Here is a 20,343-nt window from a genome sequence, read left to right as displayed (position 1 = left end):
TATCTGTCTTAGAGTTTATGCGTACACTGCTTGTTTCAATGCAGCTTTTTCTCCCCCCACCCCCTCCCCTGCTCTCCAAACCGAACGCAGAAACCGTCTTCTCTCTCGCCAGGTGCCTCAATGACATTGACGAATGTGTCAAAAACCCCTGCTCGAACGGAGGCCTTTGCGAAAACACCTACGGCTCCTACCGCTGTAACTGCAGCCTGGGATACGGCGGGGCGCTCTGCGAGAGCGCCGTGCTGGTCAAAAACGAGTTCATTTCCACCTCGTGGAACATCGGTTTGGAAGAGGTCGTAGGGATCATAGTCTTTGTGGTGAGCATCTTCGTCCTGGTCCTGCTCTTCGTCGTCTTCCGCAAGCGGGTGTGCAGGTCCCGGAAGCCCAAGCTGGAGGAGGAGAAACAAGCTGGGGTCACCAGCTCCTTCTTGCAGCGACCGTACTTCGATTCCAAGCTGAGCAAGAACGTGTATTCGGACGTCCCTCCCCAAGTTCCCGTGCGCCCAATCTCCTACACCCCGAGCATACCCAGCGATTCCAGGAACAACCTGGACAGGAATTCCTTTGAGGGCTCTGCCATCCCAGAGCACCCGGAGTTCAGCACCTTCAACCCCGACTCCATGCATGGGCACAGGAAAACAGTGGCTGTCTGCAGTGTGGCTCCCAATCTCCCTCCTCCCCCCCCCTCCAACTCTCCGTCCGACAGCGATTCCATTCAGAAGCCCAGCTGGGACTACGACTATGACGGTACGTTTGTTTTCGAGTTTTATATGCATAAAGGGGGAAACTGTTAATGAAGTCTTCATTATTAATTAACCGACGATTGATGTCAGGAAGGAATGTGTTTTCCATTATAAATGATTTATGCCTGAATCACTCTCATTTCTTATGATTGAACTAATTGCTGTCTTAACCTATTAATTATTTACTTTGTGACTGATGTCGCCTCCTTTAGTACTACTCCTTAAATGTTAAGACTGAGCGAGATGGATTGGTGATGTGCTCTGCAGAGGGCTGCCTTAAATTCTGCTGAATAGACCTGATTCAGGATTAGGAATGTATGTTGTACGGAAAGAAAGTCACAGTATGTTTGTGAGAATACCGTTTAAAAAATTAGTTAAGTCGTAGTATGATTATTTTATTGGCTTCCAGTTAAAAATTAAAGAAGACATTGTACTTAGTTTTTAAGAAAGCAATGAACCTATTTCTGTAGTACTGCAGAACTACAACAAAGTCCGACTTTGACTTTGTAATATTTGTAGGAATTACACATGTAGTGCATTTGAACCCTGAATTTTTTTTAACAGTCTATCTGTCCCTCCATGTCATGGTACTGTTCATTGTCTGGGCTCCACCTGAATCAGTTTAGGACTAAAGTGCTAAGTTTGAAAGCCAGTTGAAATATAAAATGGGGAACATTTAAAAATGATTGTAATAAATACATGTAACTGTTCTGCTGCAAGCTGTCACCCAACATGAATTTTTTATGATCCCCCTTTCCAGCTAAAGTTGTTGATCTGGATCCCTGCTTGTCAAAGAAACCAGTGGAGGACAGTGCTTGTCACCCATACAACACGCGAGGAAGCATGTCAGAAGTCCAATCTCTCAGTTCCTTTCAGTCAGAGTCTTGTGATGACAATGGTACGTATTTAGAGATTTACCAACGGATGAAAGTTTTTTTTTTTCCTCTAGGTCAAATATTAAATTAATATTAAATATTAAATCTGTAACAAAGTATCCATAAGATATTCTATGGAAGGTGTAGAAGAGTTTGTAACTCAACTTTAAAATAATGTGTTGAAGGAAATGTGCTCCCTTATGCTGTCTGAAATAATAGAAATTTCTAAGCATGTTAAATCCTTTTAACATCGTCAGCAAATACCTTAAATTGAAAAGAAATTCTGGCTGCCAAAAGAATCCGGTTCACTTTAAGCTTATCCCTGTTACATGAAACTTTTTCCCTCATTTCACTCAAAACCATGTTTCCATATGAAAAGGTGACTATGGGTCATTTGTTCCTTTTTCTTCCTTTGCTGCGGCTTCAGCTCCCATATGGATCAAATCTCTCCACAGAACGAGAGCAGGGTTTAACTAGGGGCTGCTTGTAAGTCCGATTTACACCGGTAAAGAAGGAAGTTGCCTAAGAGGCTCTGAGATTCTCCAGTGATAAAAAGCTTTTCCTGTCTGTGTCCCACAGCACACATCCTTGCTTGAAACAATGCGTAGTGCACATGTTCTCAATATCTGATCCTGAAGTCAACTTTGTCATTGCCACTAGAGAGGATCTTGGCAAAGCTTTGCTGTGCAGCTAATTTAAAGGTCCTATGATCATTTTAACTGACGTTTTGGAAATTAATCAAAGCAGCGAACAGATGTTTGGAGAGCAGCAAAAAAAAAGAAAACAAAAGGTTTTGCCGCACCAGCTGTATCATTGTTACATTAAAGGTCATGTTTCGTTTCAGCTAGAAAGTATTGCACACATTGCACAGGAATTGTATTCCCTTCCTGTTGTGGTTATATGGTCATGTACATGTGTACTTTTATTGACCCCTTAATCCGCAGACCATGTTATATAAATACATTTTTGGAGTGCAGGTGTTATGACAAAACCTATAACTCAACTCATTGTTTTTCACATTAAATCACCCTTGGTCTTTAAGAAGTGTTCGCTTGGCTCCCAGTAATGGGAACTCTCTAACTGGACAGATTGTACTCTGTGGCCCAGGCCTCATGAGTTTAAGCCAGGAATCAAAGATGTTCAAGTGAAACTGGGAATGTTTGTGTGGTCAGCCAGAAATCACCTTCAGCTATATACACATACTAACCTGAGGAAAGGCATTTTTATCCTGGAAAATTTTGCGGCTTCTTCCTTCAGTACTGTAAATACCATTGTGAGCATCTCAGTGCTGTATACGTGTATGTTACCTTGTATAAGACAAGTCCTCATCTTATGTTTTAAGTCTGTGTTGTGATTAGCTGTGAAAACCCAGACATGTAGTATAGATTCCCTTTAGTATTTGATGTAAAATTGGAAAAGTTTAGATTTATATCAAGAAATACTGCCAGTGAAGCAAAGGAAAATTTATGGGTACTGCATATTTCAGTTGATTTCAATTTTTATATCCCAACTAAGTAAGATTTCCATTGTTACTGAAGAATATGTACTAATGGTAGATTTCTTATTTGCTCCTTCCCTACCTTTTTACTAGCCTCCATAGTGACTGTAATACACCTTGTCAATTCTGTTGTTGACTCGGTGGAGAGAGAAGGTATTCTTTTTACCTCATACATAGTTGTCTGTGGTCTTCTGTGTGTAGTGCTGTCTTTAGTTTTGTGACATAGAATAAGCTTCAAACGTGCCCTTTACTTATTCAGAAATCAACAATTACAGTACGTGTTGGTTGCGCTGCTGCTTTCATTGGCTCTCTGGAGTCAGTATTAGAATAACAGCACAGATCAGTGCATCAGAGCTAAAATCAACATACAAAAAATATTTAATTCTGGTGTCAAAAGCACTTGGTGAAGAGAGAAGCCCAATACAGCTGACGTTCAGACTGTATAAGTGTCTGATTAAGTAAATGGCAGAACCCATTCTCAGTCATTCGGGAGTGTGATAAACAGAGGTTTGAAGGCCTCTTCTCTTCGTGTTTTCCTCTCCTGTTCCTGATTATCTCTTGATGCTGGACCTGAAATGTTTTCTTCTTCTCTTTCTCTGCCGTCTAAAGAGTCTTTCGCGGCTCATGACCTCAAGAACCCAAGAGGTGACTTTTGCATGAATTTCTTTGTGTGCTAGATGCTAATCTCACTCACCTTTCACTGTAATGTGCTTATGTGCTTACCGTAGCGAATAAAACAGTGTTGATTAGACAAGGGGCCGCAGTAGGTGTTGTGGTTTCAAGTAAAACAAAATACAGCTTTAAGCATTGTTTAACCACTGTTCCACTCAACCTGTCAAATCACTTCTGATTAAAAAAGGTAGAGGATAAAGAGATCTTGATGTGGACTGTTGAACCAGTGCAAGGCTGTCATTAATGGCATCTGTAATGTTACCCAGATCACACACACCCTGTAATGCAGTTTTCCAACAGCACTGAAAACCAGGCATAGGTGGGCTCACTGCTCCTCTTATCAGCTGTCTGCAGATTAAGTTTTCAATACATGTCTTTGTACACAGGAGTTGTGTTCCCAAGCTTGAACTAATGCAGCTTAACACACTGGTGTGATAATGATGATGCATGATTTTGGGAATCTTGAAATAAAAACAGATTTGTGTTGTCGTACTTCATATGGGTGACCTGATCAGCTGACAGTAGGGCTCCCATCAGAGTACCGATATATATACATATATATTTTTTAATATGTGCTTCAGATATCAAAAAGAAGAGTTTCTGACGGCTGTCTTGCATTGCGCAGGTTACCACTGGGACACCTCAGATTGGATGCCAAGTGTCCAGCTTCCGGGGATCCAGGAGTTCCCACAGTTCGAGGTTGTGGAAGCACCGGCCCCTCTGTATAGTGACCCCAACGTAATTGACACTGACTACTACCCGGGGGGCTACGACATCGAGAGTGATTTCCCGCCGCCCCCGGAGGACTTCCCCGTTCGCGACGAGCTGCCACCCCTGCCCGAGTACGCCGACCAGTACGAGACAGTACAGCCCCCCGGGGACACGCCCCCCTCCGGCAGCCCCGGCTCTTCCGCCCGGGGCAGGCCGCCGCACTACAGCCTCGGCCAGTACCTCCCGCACCACCACTACCCCGCGGACCTGCCGGACGCCCAGAGCGCCGCCGTGGGGCCGGGCGGCTACAGAGGGGTGTTCCCCGCGTACGCCCTGGGGTACGGCCGGGATTTCGAGGCGCCCAGCGTGGACAACATGTCGATGTCTTTGTACACCTCCACGGCCTCCTGCTCCGACATGTCGGCGTGCTGCGAGGAGTCCGAGGTCATGATGAGCGACTACGAAAGTGGGGATGAAGGCCACTTCGACGACGTGGCCATTCCCCCGCTGGACTCCCAGCAGCACACCGAGGTCTGACACTGTATCCAAACGAAAGTGCCTGGAGCGGAGGGAGCGGGAAAAAAAAACGACGCCCGCACACCGCGTGCGCGCCCGCACACGCCCGCACCCCCGCGAGCGCGTGTGCGCGCGCGCAAGCTCGATTCCCGCGATAACGCCGAGAGTAGCCGATCCCGCGCTTCTCTTCTTTTGCAAAGACTGCTTGCGAGCTGTTCTCGCTAAGCCTGTGGCGGCACTGGATCATGCAGCTACCACTCCGCACGTCCCTGCATCTCCTGCGGCATCTCCCATGGAACTGAAAACCGGATTCGATTTTTCACTGGCTGTGCCATTGGCTTAGTGTTCGTCATCCTGCGCAAACTTTGAAGGAGTTCTGAACAGGCGTACAATTGTGAACGAGAAAATCAAGCGATATCTGTATTTATATAGTTATAACAATGCAGAGACTAATTTTTTTTTTAAAAAACAAATCTCATTCGTTTTATGTAAATTTTAATGTACAGTTTTGATTTCAAGTTTTACTAGGTTTTGTAGATATTTTATGTTTTTTTTTCCCCAAAAAAAAAAACAGTTTTGTGGTGTGACATTATATCAGCCTTACTTTATCACTGAATATTTTCATAAACACGTACGATAAAAACAGCTTGTCAGATACGGTCTGTGTATGTGTAACATTGATAATTGAGGGTCTTAAATGAGTGACTGCATTTGTTCTTTCATTCCGTATTATTTTAATATTTTTTTGTAAACTGAAGCTGTAAACCTTTTTTTTTCCAAACAAACATGGGACCCAATGTATTTATAGTGCAGAATTCATCCTTGGCACAGGTTTTTAAAAGTGTCTGTATGTGTGAGAGATGGAATGGTCTTGTAAAGGTTTTTATCAGGTACTGCCATTAGCTCACTCTTTCCTACTGGCAATAAATTATTAATAAAAACATGTGTTTTTAATGCTTTTCAAACCACAGTATGACTAAAAGTGTTTAAACAAGTTCTTGCTACCCATGGAGCTATAAAAATCATTGATGTGTTTTTTTTTCGTTGACATTTTACATCTCCTGTTTCAGGAGGTCACAGTGCCCGTTTCCATCAGTAGCAGGTATGCATCTGTTCAGCCATGTAATAACGTTCTTCAAACGTTGTTTCAGCTCGTTGTCGGTAGAAAGGAGTTCTAGAAAGAGTTCAAGCAGGGAGCTGCGTCAGCATGCGGTGGCTGCAAAGGAACAAGTAAAAGTTTATTCCTGTTGGAAAGAGAAGAAAGAAAACGCCCGAAGAAGGCTCCACTGCCGAAACATTTTCTTTTTTTCTCTTTTCAGTGTGAAATAAACCTTTACTTGTTCAGTTCTAGAAAGATACCTATTATCGTACCATTATCAGTCTTTTAAGCCAATTCCTAAGACACAGTGTCTTCTGGTTTTTGTTCCATTACGTAATTACACAATAATAATGAACATGATTGGTCGAATTATTTAATTAACTGTGTAATACTTTCCACCAAACTCTGCGTATTTTTATAGATGACTAACTGCACCTTTAATGAAACTCATGTTTTGAGATTTGATGTGTTAAGAAACTTCCAACTGACGGGGTGGAACAAAAAACAAGTAAAAACTAAACTCTGCTCACCATAATAAAATAATTTGGTCAAAATTAATTAAAAAATAATGAAATGTAAAACTCATACAGCAATAATTAATATAAACAGATCTGGCCCTATAATCAAATTGCTCAAATCCTTATTGGCCATCATTTCAACTTGTACTTGTGATTATTATTTATGTTTATATGGAAATTCACCCTTTTTATTTAAAACAACCAGATCAGTGGACAGATATGACTAATATCAGTGAAAACTAAGACACTTTCACTTTTTCAGGCACTTATTTGTCTGTCTGTCATGGGACATGAGGAAAGCTCAGAGTTCCAGCTGTGATCCTGAGCTGAGAGTATCTTTCACTAAACCACTAAACCAAAATATGTATTGTTTGTTTAAATCTTAAAATGTAAAAGTATTGTATTATTAGAGTTATCTTTTTATGTGGCACACAGCTGGTATAGAAACCTAGTTGCATAATGCTGTATGGGAAGTCAGACACCCCCATTATTAAAGTGTTCAGTCGCGTGTTTCCAGGGTCAGATCTGAATGACTTGCCCCTGCGTGGTGCAGTGTTGTAAATATCCAAGCCTTGTTGGTATTAGTCTGCTAGTTCTCTTGTGAATCAGGGAGGTAAAAAGCCTCGTGCTATAATGAGGTAATAAGCGTTCTTCCAAAGGGAGGTTGGGCAGTACTTTTAGAAGGCTGCTTCCTTTCATTGCATAAAAAAACCTGTGAAACAAAGCCTGAGATTTGAAAAGGAACGTTATTTGTTCTTTGATATCTTGTTTGCATAATGCCAATTTATCAGAGCCATTATAAAATTAATTCTATCTCGAAATGTGCCAGAAAAAAAATATGAATGTGTTTGAGAGAGACTTTTAGATTTTTGAAAACCAAAACTAGATTCATACCAAAAACAGGCACGAGAAATTTCAAAGAGGTACTTCCAAGAGGACGGGAACCGGGAGGGAGATTTCAAGACGAGGTGACGGGAGAGTTTTTCTTTTTTCATGAACAGCACGGACCCTGTGAGATGAAATGTCACGGTGACCTTCATTGCAGGGGACATTGCAGTCACTGGTGACTGCAGTAAACAGAAAGATTTCCTTTGAAGTGTAACCCTTGCTCCACTCTGCCTATCTTCAAAAGGTTAACTTCAGCTAATGAAAATTCTTGACTGAATGCCAAGACCAACTTAAATTGTGTTTGGCTTAAAGCCCAAAGCTAGCAAACTTTTAGAAAGTGTCAAAAGTAACGACGGTCTAGAAAACATCATCGGGATTCCACAGATGGTTTGTTTTAGTACACTGAAGACCACGTGGAGGGGTAGTTCAATTATTTTCTTAGCTTCTAAAACAGATGCAGTGAAGACGTATGCTCTTTTCTATTAGATGATAACCAGGTAAGGTGTGTTTAAAACTATAAAGCATTCAGCATACTAATAATGGATAAGTGGAAGTTAAACCACTAATTACATTCTTCTATCCTGTATAGAGACACTTTAATATGTTGCCACAGTCTGCCCAAGTAAAAAGTATAAGATCTTCAAATCCCTTTGTTGAAAGCCAAAACCGTTATCTCACAGCACAAGTGTGTAATAAATGGCAATGATCTGCAACATTTATAGCAAACAAAGGCTATAAATGTGACAAATGTACATTCGGCAATTTATCATTAACCTTCCGAATTGAAGCTGTGAGAGCTTATATAGTGAGATACATTTTCTTGTGTGCAGTATTGTGTTTCTTCCTACAAGTTTCCGTCCTCTTGGAAATACTTATCCAAAATTTGTCGTGTCTGTTTCTGGTATGAATCAGGGACTGTATTGTCCAAAAGAGAGACGTTCTGAGACACAGAATGGAATAATTAAAGTAATAACAATTATGATTCTTTTCCATTTGTATAAGTCGTTTCCCCCCAAAAAACACCCTGTAGCGCTCCACATCCAGGAAGTGACTCATTGCAGGTAATCCAGTACAACCCAGGCAATACAAACATTGAAATGCATCTTGGAGACCCGGGCTCAGTGTCAGTGTGCACTCTGAATGAGTGCTTCACTGGTTTAGTCCTTGTGAGGCCGGAGTGGAGCCTTCTGGGAGTCGGTGCCAAAGTTCCAGGGGTGTTCCCCTAGGGTAACCCCTGAGTAGCACCTAGAGCTTGCAGAAAAATGTACACAGGTCCTTTACGTAAGAGCCCTGCAGATGACACCATGAATGTAAGGTCGAGCCTCACAGCACAATCTTTTCATTTGATCAGCCAACTCTGGTTTCCCTGCTCTTTCCTCATTCTGCAGTAGCATCTGATAAGGTATATAATGTGACTTCCCACCTTGTGTCTGATACCTCAGCTGTCCCCTTCATTTTGTGTTTTGAAGTGTTCATTATACTTTGCACACCTCTTAGGCCTCCAAATTAATAATGATCAGAATCTCTTAAGGTCAACAGCTGAAAACGGAGATGATTCCTTTGGGATTTTTTTTTCCAGAATTAATTAAGTTTGGAGACGCACAGTATAGAAACAATTGCACTGGTTATCAGTAGTGTGTAAGACTACTAGTTGTTTTTTTCATAGAGAACACCACATCAAAATTATATACAGTGATGGTACTGAAGGTTTAGCTCGACATAAACTTCAAGGAATAATTAAATGTATGCAAAAAGCTTTCTTAACTGTAAATAGTAATACAGTTTAGGAAAATGAAAAAAAAACATTTACAACAAATAGTGCATAAAAATACATTGACTGGGTGATAATCAATACAATTTGAAAGTACACCTTGTTGCTAGGCATATGAAAGTCTTCATTCTCCACTAGAAAATTCTGCATTACAAAAACACGAAATGAAAACAAGGCACGGTCCCATTATTTTCAAAGTTATACAGTACGTGTTGCCTCTCTTATACTGCAGATAACTGTCATGCACAGCACTGTATTCCACAGTGAGAAGCATCATGAGCTCTTGCTGCATTGAATGTTCGCCACAAGATGGTAGTGTATCATCGTCACAGACCCAGACTCATTACACTCGCGATTCGCGGTAGAAGTGTTTTAAATCTTCAGGGATGTGGAAACAGAGGAGGGTTTCTGTTACATTAACACTTACAAGTTTACAGGCTGCCAAAAATGTTGCCGTGTCAAAGTGAAGGGTATACGTTTTATACTGCTTCAAATAAAGTCCCATCTAGGACATTTCTCACGCACGCGGTGCAACACCGTGGAGCATTTTATCAAGACAAGACGAGGGTTACAAAGTTTGACTTGAACAGGTACAGTAATTCCCCTCGGAGGTACAACAGCTGGTGCATTTCACCAGTCTGTGCAGCGTGCACGGGAGACAGCAGCGACTGTGGTGTTCCCGAGTGAATGATACAAATTAGTGGAAAATTGTTTTGGAATGCTTAGAAAATATTTCAGTCCAGCTTTAGACTTAAACATCGATATACCAGAAATCGTCCTAGCATGACGACCCCAACCTCCTCCCCAAAATGACACGTTTAATCTTTTTTACTTGGGCATTCTGCTTGGTTATCGTCAGTGCTCCTGTCAATAAATTACGCATTTTAACCGTGGCACTGAGGTCAGATGTACAGTACAATCGCTCAACATACAGCACAAACTGCATTCCGCGGTGCCAGCTACAGTACATCAATTAACCTCAGGTTAGTGTTCATTAACTTGTTGCTGTTGTTATTTTGCTGTGTCAGGGCTACTGCAGTGAATCTTTAACCGCCGATGTTGCTCTGCCTAGGTTCCGTTGTTCAGACACAAAAGCTCTGAATCGTCTGTGGGTGGGAGCGAGTGTCTGATTCCAACAAATTTATAGACTGGATCCTCGCATCTAGTCATGCTGACTTTACCGACACTATTTCCAGAAATGAAAAAGGGTGTCTACTAATAAGGAAGAGACTCCTTCAAGTTAACTAGCAATCACGTTAAATCTTTTCGACATCCCTGTCCTATAAATACACCTAGGATGCCGTGATATTAATAACCATGCAGGGGGGAAAATGAAAGAAAACACTGCTGTACCTTTGGCATGAAACAGATTTTTGCTGGTTTGGAGAGCAGGAGGACTGCTTCTGAGCAAGGTTTGACAATGTTTCTTGTTAGACGCTGACAATAGTTTAATTCTCTGACATGTTTTGACAGTCCCTTAAGGGTATGTAATACGTTTCTGGCTGTAACCAACAGTGGCAGGCCAGGTTTCGCAGTTTTATTGCGTGGTTATTTCTCTAGAGCGCTGCTTCCTCTGTAAAAAAGAAAAGGCTCGGAGGCGGTTTGTTTTCAGCGCCTTCGACCTGAAAGATGCCGAGAACGACGTCGCCATAGTGACGTGATTTTTACGTTTTTACATCAAATTTAGAACTTTATACTGTGTGTAGAGGCACAAAATGTTACTTGAAGGGTGAAATTCAAATATGCTTGTTAAAAAACAAATACTAACAGGCGTGCAAGGCCTTTATTAAATTAATATTTCTTTTTAGATTCTACGTGTTTAACGTAAAGGTATGTATGTAAATCTATGCTATATTTATCGCTTTATACACATATCGGAGGCCTCAGTCAGGATCTGGACCTGTCTAGGGGGTTTTCAGTCTAACTGGACTCTCAAAGACTTTATTGGCTTAATTATTAAAATGAATAAGATGAGCTTTTATTGAAGCACAGTGACTCTACTACGAAAACCTCTTCTGTTGTCTTGCCAAAGTTTTAAAGTTTCATACACTAGACAGCCATTAATCAGGATAAGCCAAGTGCCCAAGTGCTGGTGTTTTAAAAAAAAATGCTTCGAAAACCTGCAAACGCATTTTTACTTTAGGAAGCACTTGAACTTTGAGCGGATGCCCTGACCAGCATTTGAGTATCCCTGTTTTTAATGAGTTTCCTCATTAAAAGAGACATGACTGAATATCTCATTTTTACGTTTGAACGTACTGTATATGATCGCAACGTTTGCTTACATTCATTATGCTGTTTGTGTGCTTGTGAGGAGGAGAAGTAGGAAGACAAGGCTGGTGGAGAAGGATGGATGTATGATGTGAAAAACTGGCGGTTCGTACTTCTGGAGGCCAGTCGCTTGGAATTGCGTGAGCATTGTTCTGTCATCGTAGTTATGGCGATAGACCCGGTGAAATGATAATGATCATGATGAGGAAAAAAAGTAATCGAAAAAAGCAAATCTTCACACTTGCTGGACCAGATAACAGTAAAATAAGCACTTAGTAAAACTAAAACACATGGCTGCAAGGAGAACTGGGGTGAAGATCTTGGTGTCTAATGTCAGCTATTAAAAAAGCAATATTTTAATTGCATCCTAAGTGTTTCCTGCTGAAGAGCCGTAGTTATCCTATTTATTTATTTTTAATGGATCCAGGAAAATTGCCATTGTGGATATTTCTCAAGCCCTGTCTAATTTATGTAACGAGGCAGGAAACTGGTCTGAAAATAAGGTCTCGTTCTATCATGAAGTGACTTCAGATACTACGTTCTTGGAGGTGTTGCTAAAAATATTGGCAGTTGAACATCTGTTGTAGTCTCATTGGTTAAGTCAAGCCTACAGCTCTGTATCTTGGTTTATCATTGCGGCAGTTAAACAGCTGCTTTCTTCTCTCTTCTTTATCCCTGTTAACTGTACAGCATATTATCCCATTACCTCACCGCTTGACTTTCTTATTATACATTAACCTTACATTTGAAATTCAACGAATGGTATAAGTTGTTATCTCAACGATGTATCCTCCTAAAGATCACGACACGGAATCTCCCTCTGATAATGCATGTGAATTCATTAAAAGCTGGAGACGGTACGACCTAAGTACACAAGTACAGTATGTTGATCACCAACGGCAATTAGTGAAGAGCTCATTTAATGCGATTTTATTATAATGTTATGTCATTAGAATGATGTGGAACGTGCAGCCTGTGCTTCTGAATAGAACACCACTAATAATAACTGAAATGCATAGAAAAAAGATAGTAGACCTAGAGGATAAAATCTTTAAGTGCACCATAACTGCTTAGAGTGACGTTGGCGCAATACTGTAACCTCTGAGGTACCCTGGACACATACTGTACAGTAGTATACAGCAGGCCTTGACTCACAGTTCCTTAAGAGCAGACAGAGCTTATGAGCTTATAAGCAAATGGAACAGAGTAAGATACAGGAAGGAGGCCTCCCATCTATACCAGTACTGACCAGGCCCAGCTCTGCTTGGCTACTGAGACGAGATCAGACTGTGTGGTAAAATGGCTTTTAATGACCCTTGAATAGGAAACAAAGAGAGAACAGCTACACTGTATGTTTGAAACCTACAGAGACATGAACTTTCAGAGGCTAAGCACTGAACTTCCAGGAGAACTCAAAACCTGTTAACTGAGGTCGGATCTCCCTGCTGGGCTCTGCTAGATGACTTAGATCATAAGCCAAATGATAGCATAAAAAAGAAGGTTACAAAATAGCTATAGCAAGATCATTTTTTTATTGAAAATTTAAATAAGCTTTCTGTACGGATTTGAAATGACATGATAATGCACTGTTTCCTTATATAAGTCTCCTTATAATCAAATCACAATAGCTTTGGAAATTACTTTAATTTAAATATTACTTTAAATATCTATAAGTCAGAAAACACCTGATACAACATGATACATTTTATTGCATAAAATAAAATTTATTTTTATACAAGAAAAAGTGCCAAGTGTCATTTCACAGAACATGCTTACATAAGCTATAGCGCATTACAAAAATTCTTAAGTTCCAAGTAAGATGTTTGTTAATGTAATATGAGATACATACAGTACAGTACTTCTGTGAACTTTTGTCTGGTTTCCCACATCAGTAAACTTGAGCCTGACTGCAGAGTTCTGAAGTTGTCTACTTCCTTTGCACATTGTTGTTTTTCTGCACTTTTAGGTAATTTAAATGAATGCATTGCAACAAATAAAGTACACGGTTAACATTTTTTTAATCTTTCCTTCATTTTTGTGAAGGCAGCAATCCTGTGAAGAATATTCAGTGTGGCCCTATTAACTTGTACCCGTCTCCAGAAGCAGGCAGGAGAGCTGCAGTTTCATTTAAAGAAAAATAACTTGGTAGCCTAGGGAAAGAAGAAGTGTTTATATTACTGTGGGTTGTTTTTTTTTTACAAACACATAATAGGATTTGACTCTTGGGGCTGCTGAAATCTTATATTAATATGAGTAATGTTAACAGCATAAATCTCCCATCAGATGATAGCCTAACCAAGACATTACACTGTCAGCCTGATAACATAACAGTCTGTGCCCCAGGTGGGCTGTCGAGCAGGTGAAGCAGAGCCACTATCCAATCAGCAGCCAGACACTGAAGCCAGGCATGCAGTAACGATCACAGAGGAGAGGGGCACACCGGGATCAGAGAGCTTGGTGATTGCAGGAGCTTTGCAGAGAGAACGTGCAGAAAGACCATGAATAAAAAGGTGAAACCTGTGGGGTAATGAAACTGTGGTTTACTGTATGTTAGGCTTGTAGGGTAGGTATATGGAACAGCTAACCCATCCTTCAAACAAGCCCGGAAAGAACATTATCGATACAGCTGTTCTCCCAAAAGGAAATGGGGTTTGCTTCATGGTTTATATGCCAAGGGACTGTGCTGAACACCGCGTGAAGGAAATACCTGCTGTTATTAAAATTCTTCATGTGGACAATCTCTCCCTTGCAGAAAAGGAGAAACCAAAATCCCAATTGATTAAAAATGGTATTGCCTCCTCTGGTGAAGATCGTGTGTGTCATAAAAACATCAAACATAAGCCAATAAACATATTTGTACACTGTTGCCAAATGAGTCAGCAATGCCTCCAGAGCAGGCAGGAGTGTAGAAGCTTTATTTAATGACAAGAGGCTCAGGGAAAGAAGAAGTGTTTCTATTACTGTTGTTTTTACTCAGTTAGTGTCTCTTTAGCTGTCTTATCCTTGGTGTCTGAAAGGGAAAATAAAAAAGTGTCATAAGGTACAATGATGCAGCTGTTTTTACAAATGTATGTTATTTGCTGAACAAACATAACACAGTTAAACGTTAATTACACTATAAAATGTATAGATTAACCCCACTGATTCTTTCCAACCTTTTATTGTTTTCACACAATAACAAATACACAGCTGACATTCGGGAGCCTACATACACTGTCCTTCGTGGACACCCACCTGCATCCTCACACTTGCTTGGGAAAGTGTGTACAGGGCACAGAAACACAGAGAGGACAGAGAAGAGACAGGAAAGAGGGGCAGTGCCTTGGGTCCCCTGGAATCTGTCAAGGAAGAGGTGCAGTGATACTTTCTATAAGGAATGGTTTGGAGGCATCAGGCTGCCAGGGAAGAGTAAGAGATTCTAAGAGGAAGACCTGTTATTTATCACTCGAGCCACTAAGAACAGAGGTCTCACTTCCTCCAGTCTGAGAAGAGGCAGTACACAGAATCTCTGACCCAGTGAGTAGGAGAGGCCGGGGCAGCCTGAACTCGCTTCCCACGAGCCGAGGCAGTGGGCCAGTATCCAAGCACAAGCCTGGGCACTGGAGATCCTCCCTGTCTGTTAACGTAAGTTAATTAGTTAGGGGCTGACGTTTTCGTCTATACGTGATGGATGACTTACTCCCTCACCTCCTGTAGTTTCCAGTTCACTAACTAACTGATTAACCTTGTGCCCTTTGTGCTCGTCCTGACATTTTATGCCCGCCACCGCGAAAATGGAGTTTATAAGGGAAAGTTCGGGAGGAGAGAAAATGGCCACGTTCAATCAGACCCAGCCGTCAGTCGTTCGCAATCGCCCCTGACGTCATTTCTTCACATTTAAAAAAAGTTACTAAACGTCATCCAGTTATCACCTTCACCTGTTTCCTGGATCCCTGCTCCTCCTCGACTACGCGTCTCGGTCCCCTCGTCCGGAGGCCAGGAGCTCAGCCCTCTGCCAGGCGCGTTAAGGCACATTTTCCTGTGAGTAAAACACCCGACAAACCTTTCAGTACGCTTAGCTCTTGCTCTTGGTGAACATGGAGAGGAGAGCTTCAAGCAGAGAGCTGCGTCTGCATGCGTAGGCTGCACAGGAACAAGTAAAGGTTTATCCCCCGCTGGAAAGAGAAGGAGTCGGAGAAGGCTCCACAGCCGGAACGTCGTGTTTCTTTTCTTGTCTTTTCGGCGTGGCATAAACCTTTACTAGTTCCACTGAGAGAAGAGGCACGATTTGGTTTGCGTGAAGGCTATTGCTACCGACGGCCCTTTGCGGTACCTCTAGTTTCTAGTTGCCTGTCAGACTGGCCCGCTGCGATTGTCCTCGGGTCTTCAAAGAGTCAGCTCGGTTTTCATCACCCAGGAGGGACACTGGGACTCGGCGGACCTGCTGGAGCTCATCTGAAGCGCGACGTCGCCTTGTAAACTGTTTTCTCTTCCCTTTGCTCTCTATCTGGAAATCGGACATCCTGTACACTCGCTCTTTACTGGAAGCCAGTCGTGCAGTCCGCGTTCAGGGCAGTCCGTGTACCGTATTGTAATGTTAGGTTTCAGGTTTGGAAGAGGAACTGTGGGGCAGATGTGTTTCGCACGGAACCAGCCCAGGTTGCGCAAGTCTTTCAGGTTCACTGCCGATACCTTTTTCCTCATTATTGTTCTTAGTGGCAATCGCTGACTGTGACGCTGAGATTATGTCTCCTTAGAAAGAATTAAAATTTCCCACCACCCATTCATGGAAGTCGTGCACTTCAGGCTTCACATTTTTTTACGTGTTAAATTCAATGCATAGCTATTTAATTATGATTTACAACCCGGGGCAATTTTGACACATCTCTTTGTCTTTATATTTACTGCTAATAACAATAAACACGAGGTGTTTGCAGTTCGTTTTGTTCAGTTATTCGCTTTCCAATAGCCTAAAAGAAATCGATTGTTTTTCTTTATACAGTAGATTACAGCTGGTATTTTTTCTCCATGTCTTTCCTCTTTTCCTGCCACAGACGAATGAATTAACCAATACCCGAATGCATAAAGCATGCGCGACTGTGAAGTAATACTGGACGAGCACCCGAATCACTACTGATCTGTGGTTTGGGCGTGGAGAAGAGTGAACTACAGTAGCTGGAGGAATTCATAGACGCGGATAGGGTTCCGCTCCGGCATCTGCCGACTGTGTCCACAAGGGGGCAGCGCTTCCCCGGTGCTAGGCAGCTCCACTTCTATCACAAATCGAAGAAAGCCGAGAGGATAGCGCTGGATGTCACATACCAACAGTGTGATGGGCAGACACAAAGCTGTAACAGTGTAGTCTCCGACAACATGTGCACTTGAAACCCCCCCCCCAAAAAAAAAGTTAGCTGGCAAGCCGAGGATTTAAGTTACACCATGGCGACAGGAACAGGTCATTGCAGAACAACGCCTCAGCTTTGATTTCACATCTTAGAAGACACGCGGGACACATGATTTCTTTTGCTGATTGAGAAAGTAAAGTAGACAAGGTAAAATGAGAATAAATGGGAGCTATCTGAACACCACTTCACTGGTCCCCCGGGAGCTAACTTTGAATCGCCCCCCCTGGGTCGCTACGACTTTGGGCAGCTTTCTGATCTTTACAATCGTGGTTGATATTTTGGGAAACCTTTTGGTTATATTCTCCGTGTACAAGAACAAGAAACTAAGGAATGCAGGTAAGGGGGTAACACGTTTAGCAAGGTGTACCTTCATGTGGCAGGCCTGAATTCGCCATTGAATTGTAATGTTGATACTGCAGTTTAATTGTGACTTTGTTAGCACTGTTTATTATTATGATGATGCTGATGGTGATGATGCGATTTTGAAGGCGCATTTGAGTTCGTTTGAAGACTTTGACATTCCGGTTTACTGGCTATCCAAGTTCAAAAGTAATGGTCATCTCGTATGATGTTATTTCGTGATTTAAATGTTCTGCGAATTACTGTACTCGACATCGTTATTTCCGGAGATCCCTGTGGGGAAGACCCTTGGCATTTTTGTAAAGTGTTTTTTTTTCCTTCCTTTTGCTAATAATTTAGATTTTTAATTCCAAAACTGCGAACTGATGCTAATGACGACGGATATGGGGGGAAGAAAGAAGTAAACGAATTAAGAAACCGCAGCTCTTTTTTTGTTTTCCAGAAAAAGAATAAACATGCCGAGTAAAAACATCAGGCGCTTGTTTTACCAAGCATAGAGCTAACTAACAAATGGGTACAAGATTTCCGACGCGTAAAATTAAAGTTTTCTTAATGCATTATTCACTTTCACTGTACTGTACATTCCGTATACCTGAGATTCTCTCCGTTGTCGGAAGACGTGGTGTGTCAGACTCGATGTGGCTGTGCAGATAACGAGGGGTGCTTGCCGAGCATGTTTTAGGGTAGTTAAGGCTGTCGCCGATTTTTTGTTTTCTCAAGTAGCGGAGCGGGATGCTGACGGGTTTGGTAAGCGGTGATCGGCGAGCAAATGTCAAAGGCGCGTATTTCCAGCGAGGGAGCAGGAGGCACATCTGTGAGCGAAGCAATGGGCAACATGTCAGGGTTCGCTAATTCAATGGCCAAGTGTGCGGTGGACAGCGAGCGATAAGATGCAATCCTTTAAGACGGGTGTCTTCGTTAGAAAAGCGCAGGTTTCATCTCATAATATGGCTCAGAAACACAACAAACCTACCGGGCAAAGCGTGAAGACGAAGACGGGCGCATGTTCCCCCCCTACGCTTGTAATGATACCTGATAATACAAAACCTCATTTTCTGTGCACGTCGTACTGTAGCTGAACCCAAACTAGAGCCCAGCGGCCAGATGCGACAACATCACTTCGCTGACATCGAGAAATGGCGAGACATTGCTGACGAGCAGAGTGTGCTGGAAACCGAAATACACGAACTAAGCAGTTCTGTCATTAAATAACGTCTTTTTTGTCCTTCCCCTGGACATCACCTATTCATAATACCTGTCATTTTGCCTTAAACCTGCGCTAAAGCACATAGTGCTGTTCAGGATCATGATATGTTTTTTCTCCTATTATGAAGAATTTCTTATATTAAGCCCCCCCAAAAGTAACACGGGACGAAATGAATAAACAGAAGATGGAGTGATTGAGCAAGCAAAACCGTAAAAGACTGATTTTAAATTGCAAATTATTCATTGGTGCTACTAATAAGTAAATGGCTACCCGTTTCCTTAATACCCGACACGATTGTGACCGTTATTACTGTTGTTATCAGTAGTCAGCTCGTACACGCAGTAGTTTCCATTGATCTGGTGGAGAAGTTATCTGTACAGTATGTCTAGAAATGTCAGCTGAAGGGAAAAGGAATTTGACAGGATTTACTTTCATCTGAGGCTTTTACCGAAATCAGCAATGATATTTATGAGAGGTCTGATATAGATTTTATCCATCAATATGAAATGCAGGGCGCACTCTTTCAGAAGTCCAGAGCTGTGGACACGATCTGAATTGTCTCGGTTTGTGTGGCGGCGGGGGGGGGGTCCTGTCATGTGATGTCAGCTCTCTGTCCCGTTCATATCAATCTGACATTTAGAACTTGATAATTTTGACATCGCTCAGCGCAGCAGCAATAAAACAGTCAAGCACTCCAACAGATCTGTGGTTAATTAAACTGTGTGAGCAATGAAAAAACTCGGGATTAAGGGGGTTCACTTTTTGGACAACATATAGTAGAATATTTCCCATATTCCCTCTGAAGTTCTTAAAAGATCTTCTTCAGCAGTAGCACAAGAGCCACTTATATATTCTACATAATCTATTCACAAGCCAGCAGCTGTGTCCACAAATGAAAACTTCAGAGGATCTGTATATCATTAAATGAGGCAATGGTTACTGACGCCTGTACTAACCCCAAAGAGCTATTAAAAATTTAATAATTTTATTTAACTGCTGATTTTCTAGTTTCCTTGCTTTTCTGGTTTTCTGGGAAACAATTTTAAGCTTAAACTTTGATGGCTGCTGTAAAATGTTGTCATTGGGTAAAACTGGAAAATAGACTTTAAGGGGTTTAACAACGCTGTAGGTGTATGCCGAAACGTAATACAGTTATGGTTTCAAGTATTTTACTGAGTAATGAGATTGGAGAGGTACAGTATGTACTGAAGGTGTGATATTATATTATTTATAAAGCACCTTTCAAAAACCAAGTATGGTCTATATAATACTAAAGAAAAAGGAAAAAAAAACGTAAAATTAAATATTTAAAAGGAGCATACAGGGCAACCAGACATACCGTAAGCCCTAATAAGTAGGTGAGTTTTGAGTTTAGACTTGAACAGGGTCAAAGAATGTGTGTCGCAGAGTTGGAGGAAGGTCATAACATGACAGTGGAGCAGCAACAGGAGAAGCAGACTGTGTCACGAAAAGTCTGAGATTTAGTCCCAGGCGCAGTGAACAGAGGACTGGCCTCAACTGAGTGGGGCCCACAGGAGGCAAAGTAAACATGATGTACACGGAGATGTACAATGGGGCCAGATTGTTTAGAGTCTTAAAAGTCAACAATAACATTATATCATCGAATACATGACTTTATAAGCAACCTATGTAGAGACTAAAGTGTAGGAGTGATATGCTGCCAGTGTCTGGTGTGTGTTCGTAATCTACAGTAGTTGCCGATCTTTGGACATACAGTATTGAAGCTTCCTGAGAAGAGTGTTAGAGAGCACATAGAGAAAAGAGTGGCTGAAATCAACCCTTTGGTGTTATGAATGTGTGAATCAAACA

At 41.7% G+C, this 20,343-nt stretch overlaps 2 protein-coding genes and 1 long non-coding RNA gene across 13 annotated transcripts in view; 2 read left to right on the top strand and 1 right to left on the bottom strand.

Moving 5' to 3' along the window:
* Window positions 1–5,956, top strand: part of fat1a (FAT atypical cadherin 1a) — a 74,757-nt gene extending 68,801 nt beyond the window's left edge. For 3 of the 9 annotated variants that reach the window (XM_069193314.1, XM_015345635.2, XM_015345634.2), the window contains 5 exons: window positions 113–747; window positions 1,504–1,641; window positions 3,210–3,269; window positions 3,726–3,761; window positions 4,414–5,956. In XM_069193314.1, the coding sequence (XP_069049415.1) occupies window positions 113–747; window positions 1,504–1,641; window positions 3,210–3,269; window positions 3,726–3,761; window positions 4,414–5,036 (1,492 nt within the window). In that variant the 3' untranslated portion in view covers window positions 5,037–5,956. Of the gene's footprint in view, window positions 1–112; window positions 748–1,503; window positions 1,642–2,045; window positions 2,105–3,209; window positions 3,270–3,725; window positions 3,762–4,413 lie in introns of those variants that run through there. The other 6 variants (XM_069193318.1, XM_069193315.1, XM_069193321.1 and 3 more) reach the window with 5 other exon arrangements.
* Window positions 5,957–9,867: 3,911 nt separating this feature from the next.
* LOC138241029 (melatonin receptor type 1A-A) overlaps window positions 9,868–20,343 on the top strand; it is a 31,785-nt gene continuing 21,309 nt past the window's right edge. The window contains exon 1 of one of the 2 annotated variants that reach the window (XM_069193331.1): window positions 9,868–10,703. In XM_069193331.1, the coding sequence (XP_069049432.1) occupies window positions 10,652–10,703 (52 nt within the window). In that variant the 5' untranslated portion in view covers window positions 9,868–10,651. Of the gene's footprint in view, window positions 10,704–16,969; window positions 17,283–20,343 lie in introns of those variants that run through there. The other variant, XM_069193325.1, reaches the window with a different exon arrangement.
* Window positions 13,266–16,885, bottom strand: LOC107077181 (uncharacterized). Of its 2 annotated transcripts, XR_001478265.2 has the most exons (3): window positions 15,875–16,885; window positions 14,797–15,580; window positions 13,266–14,572 (listed from the first exon to the last, which is right to left on the bottom strand). It is a non-coding gene; the product is annotated as an uncharacterized lncRNA (long non-coding RNA). The 2 variants fall into 2 exon arrangements; XR_001478264.2 differs by having other exon boundaries at window positions 13,266–15,580.

This window comes from Lepisosteus oculatus, chromosome 1, assembly GCF_040954835.1.
Source record: "Lepisosteus oculatus isolate fLepOcu1 chromosome 1, fLepOcu1.hap2, whole genome shotgun sequence".
Taxonomy (NCBI): domain Eukaryota; kingdom Metazoa; phylum Chordata; class Actinopteri; order Semionotiformes; family Lepisosteidae; genus Lepisosteus; species Lepisosteus oculatus.
Note: the sequence above shows the minus strand (reverse complement) of the source record. Positions and strands in the feature narration are given on the sequence as shown.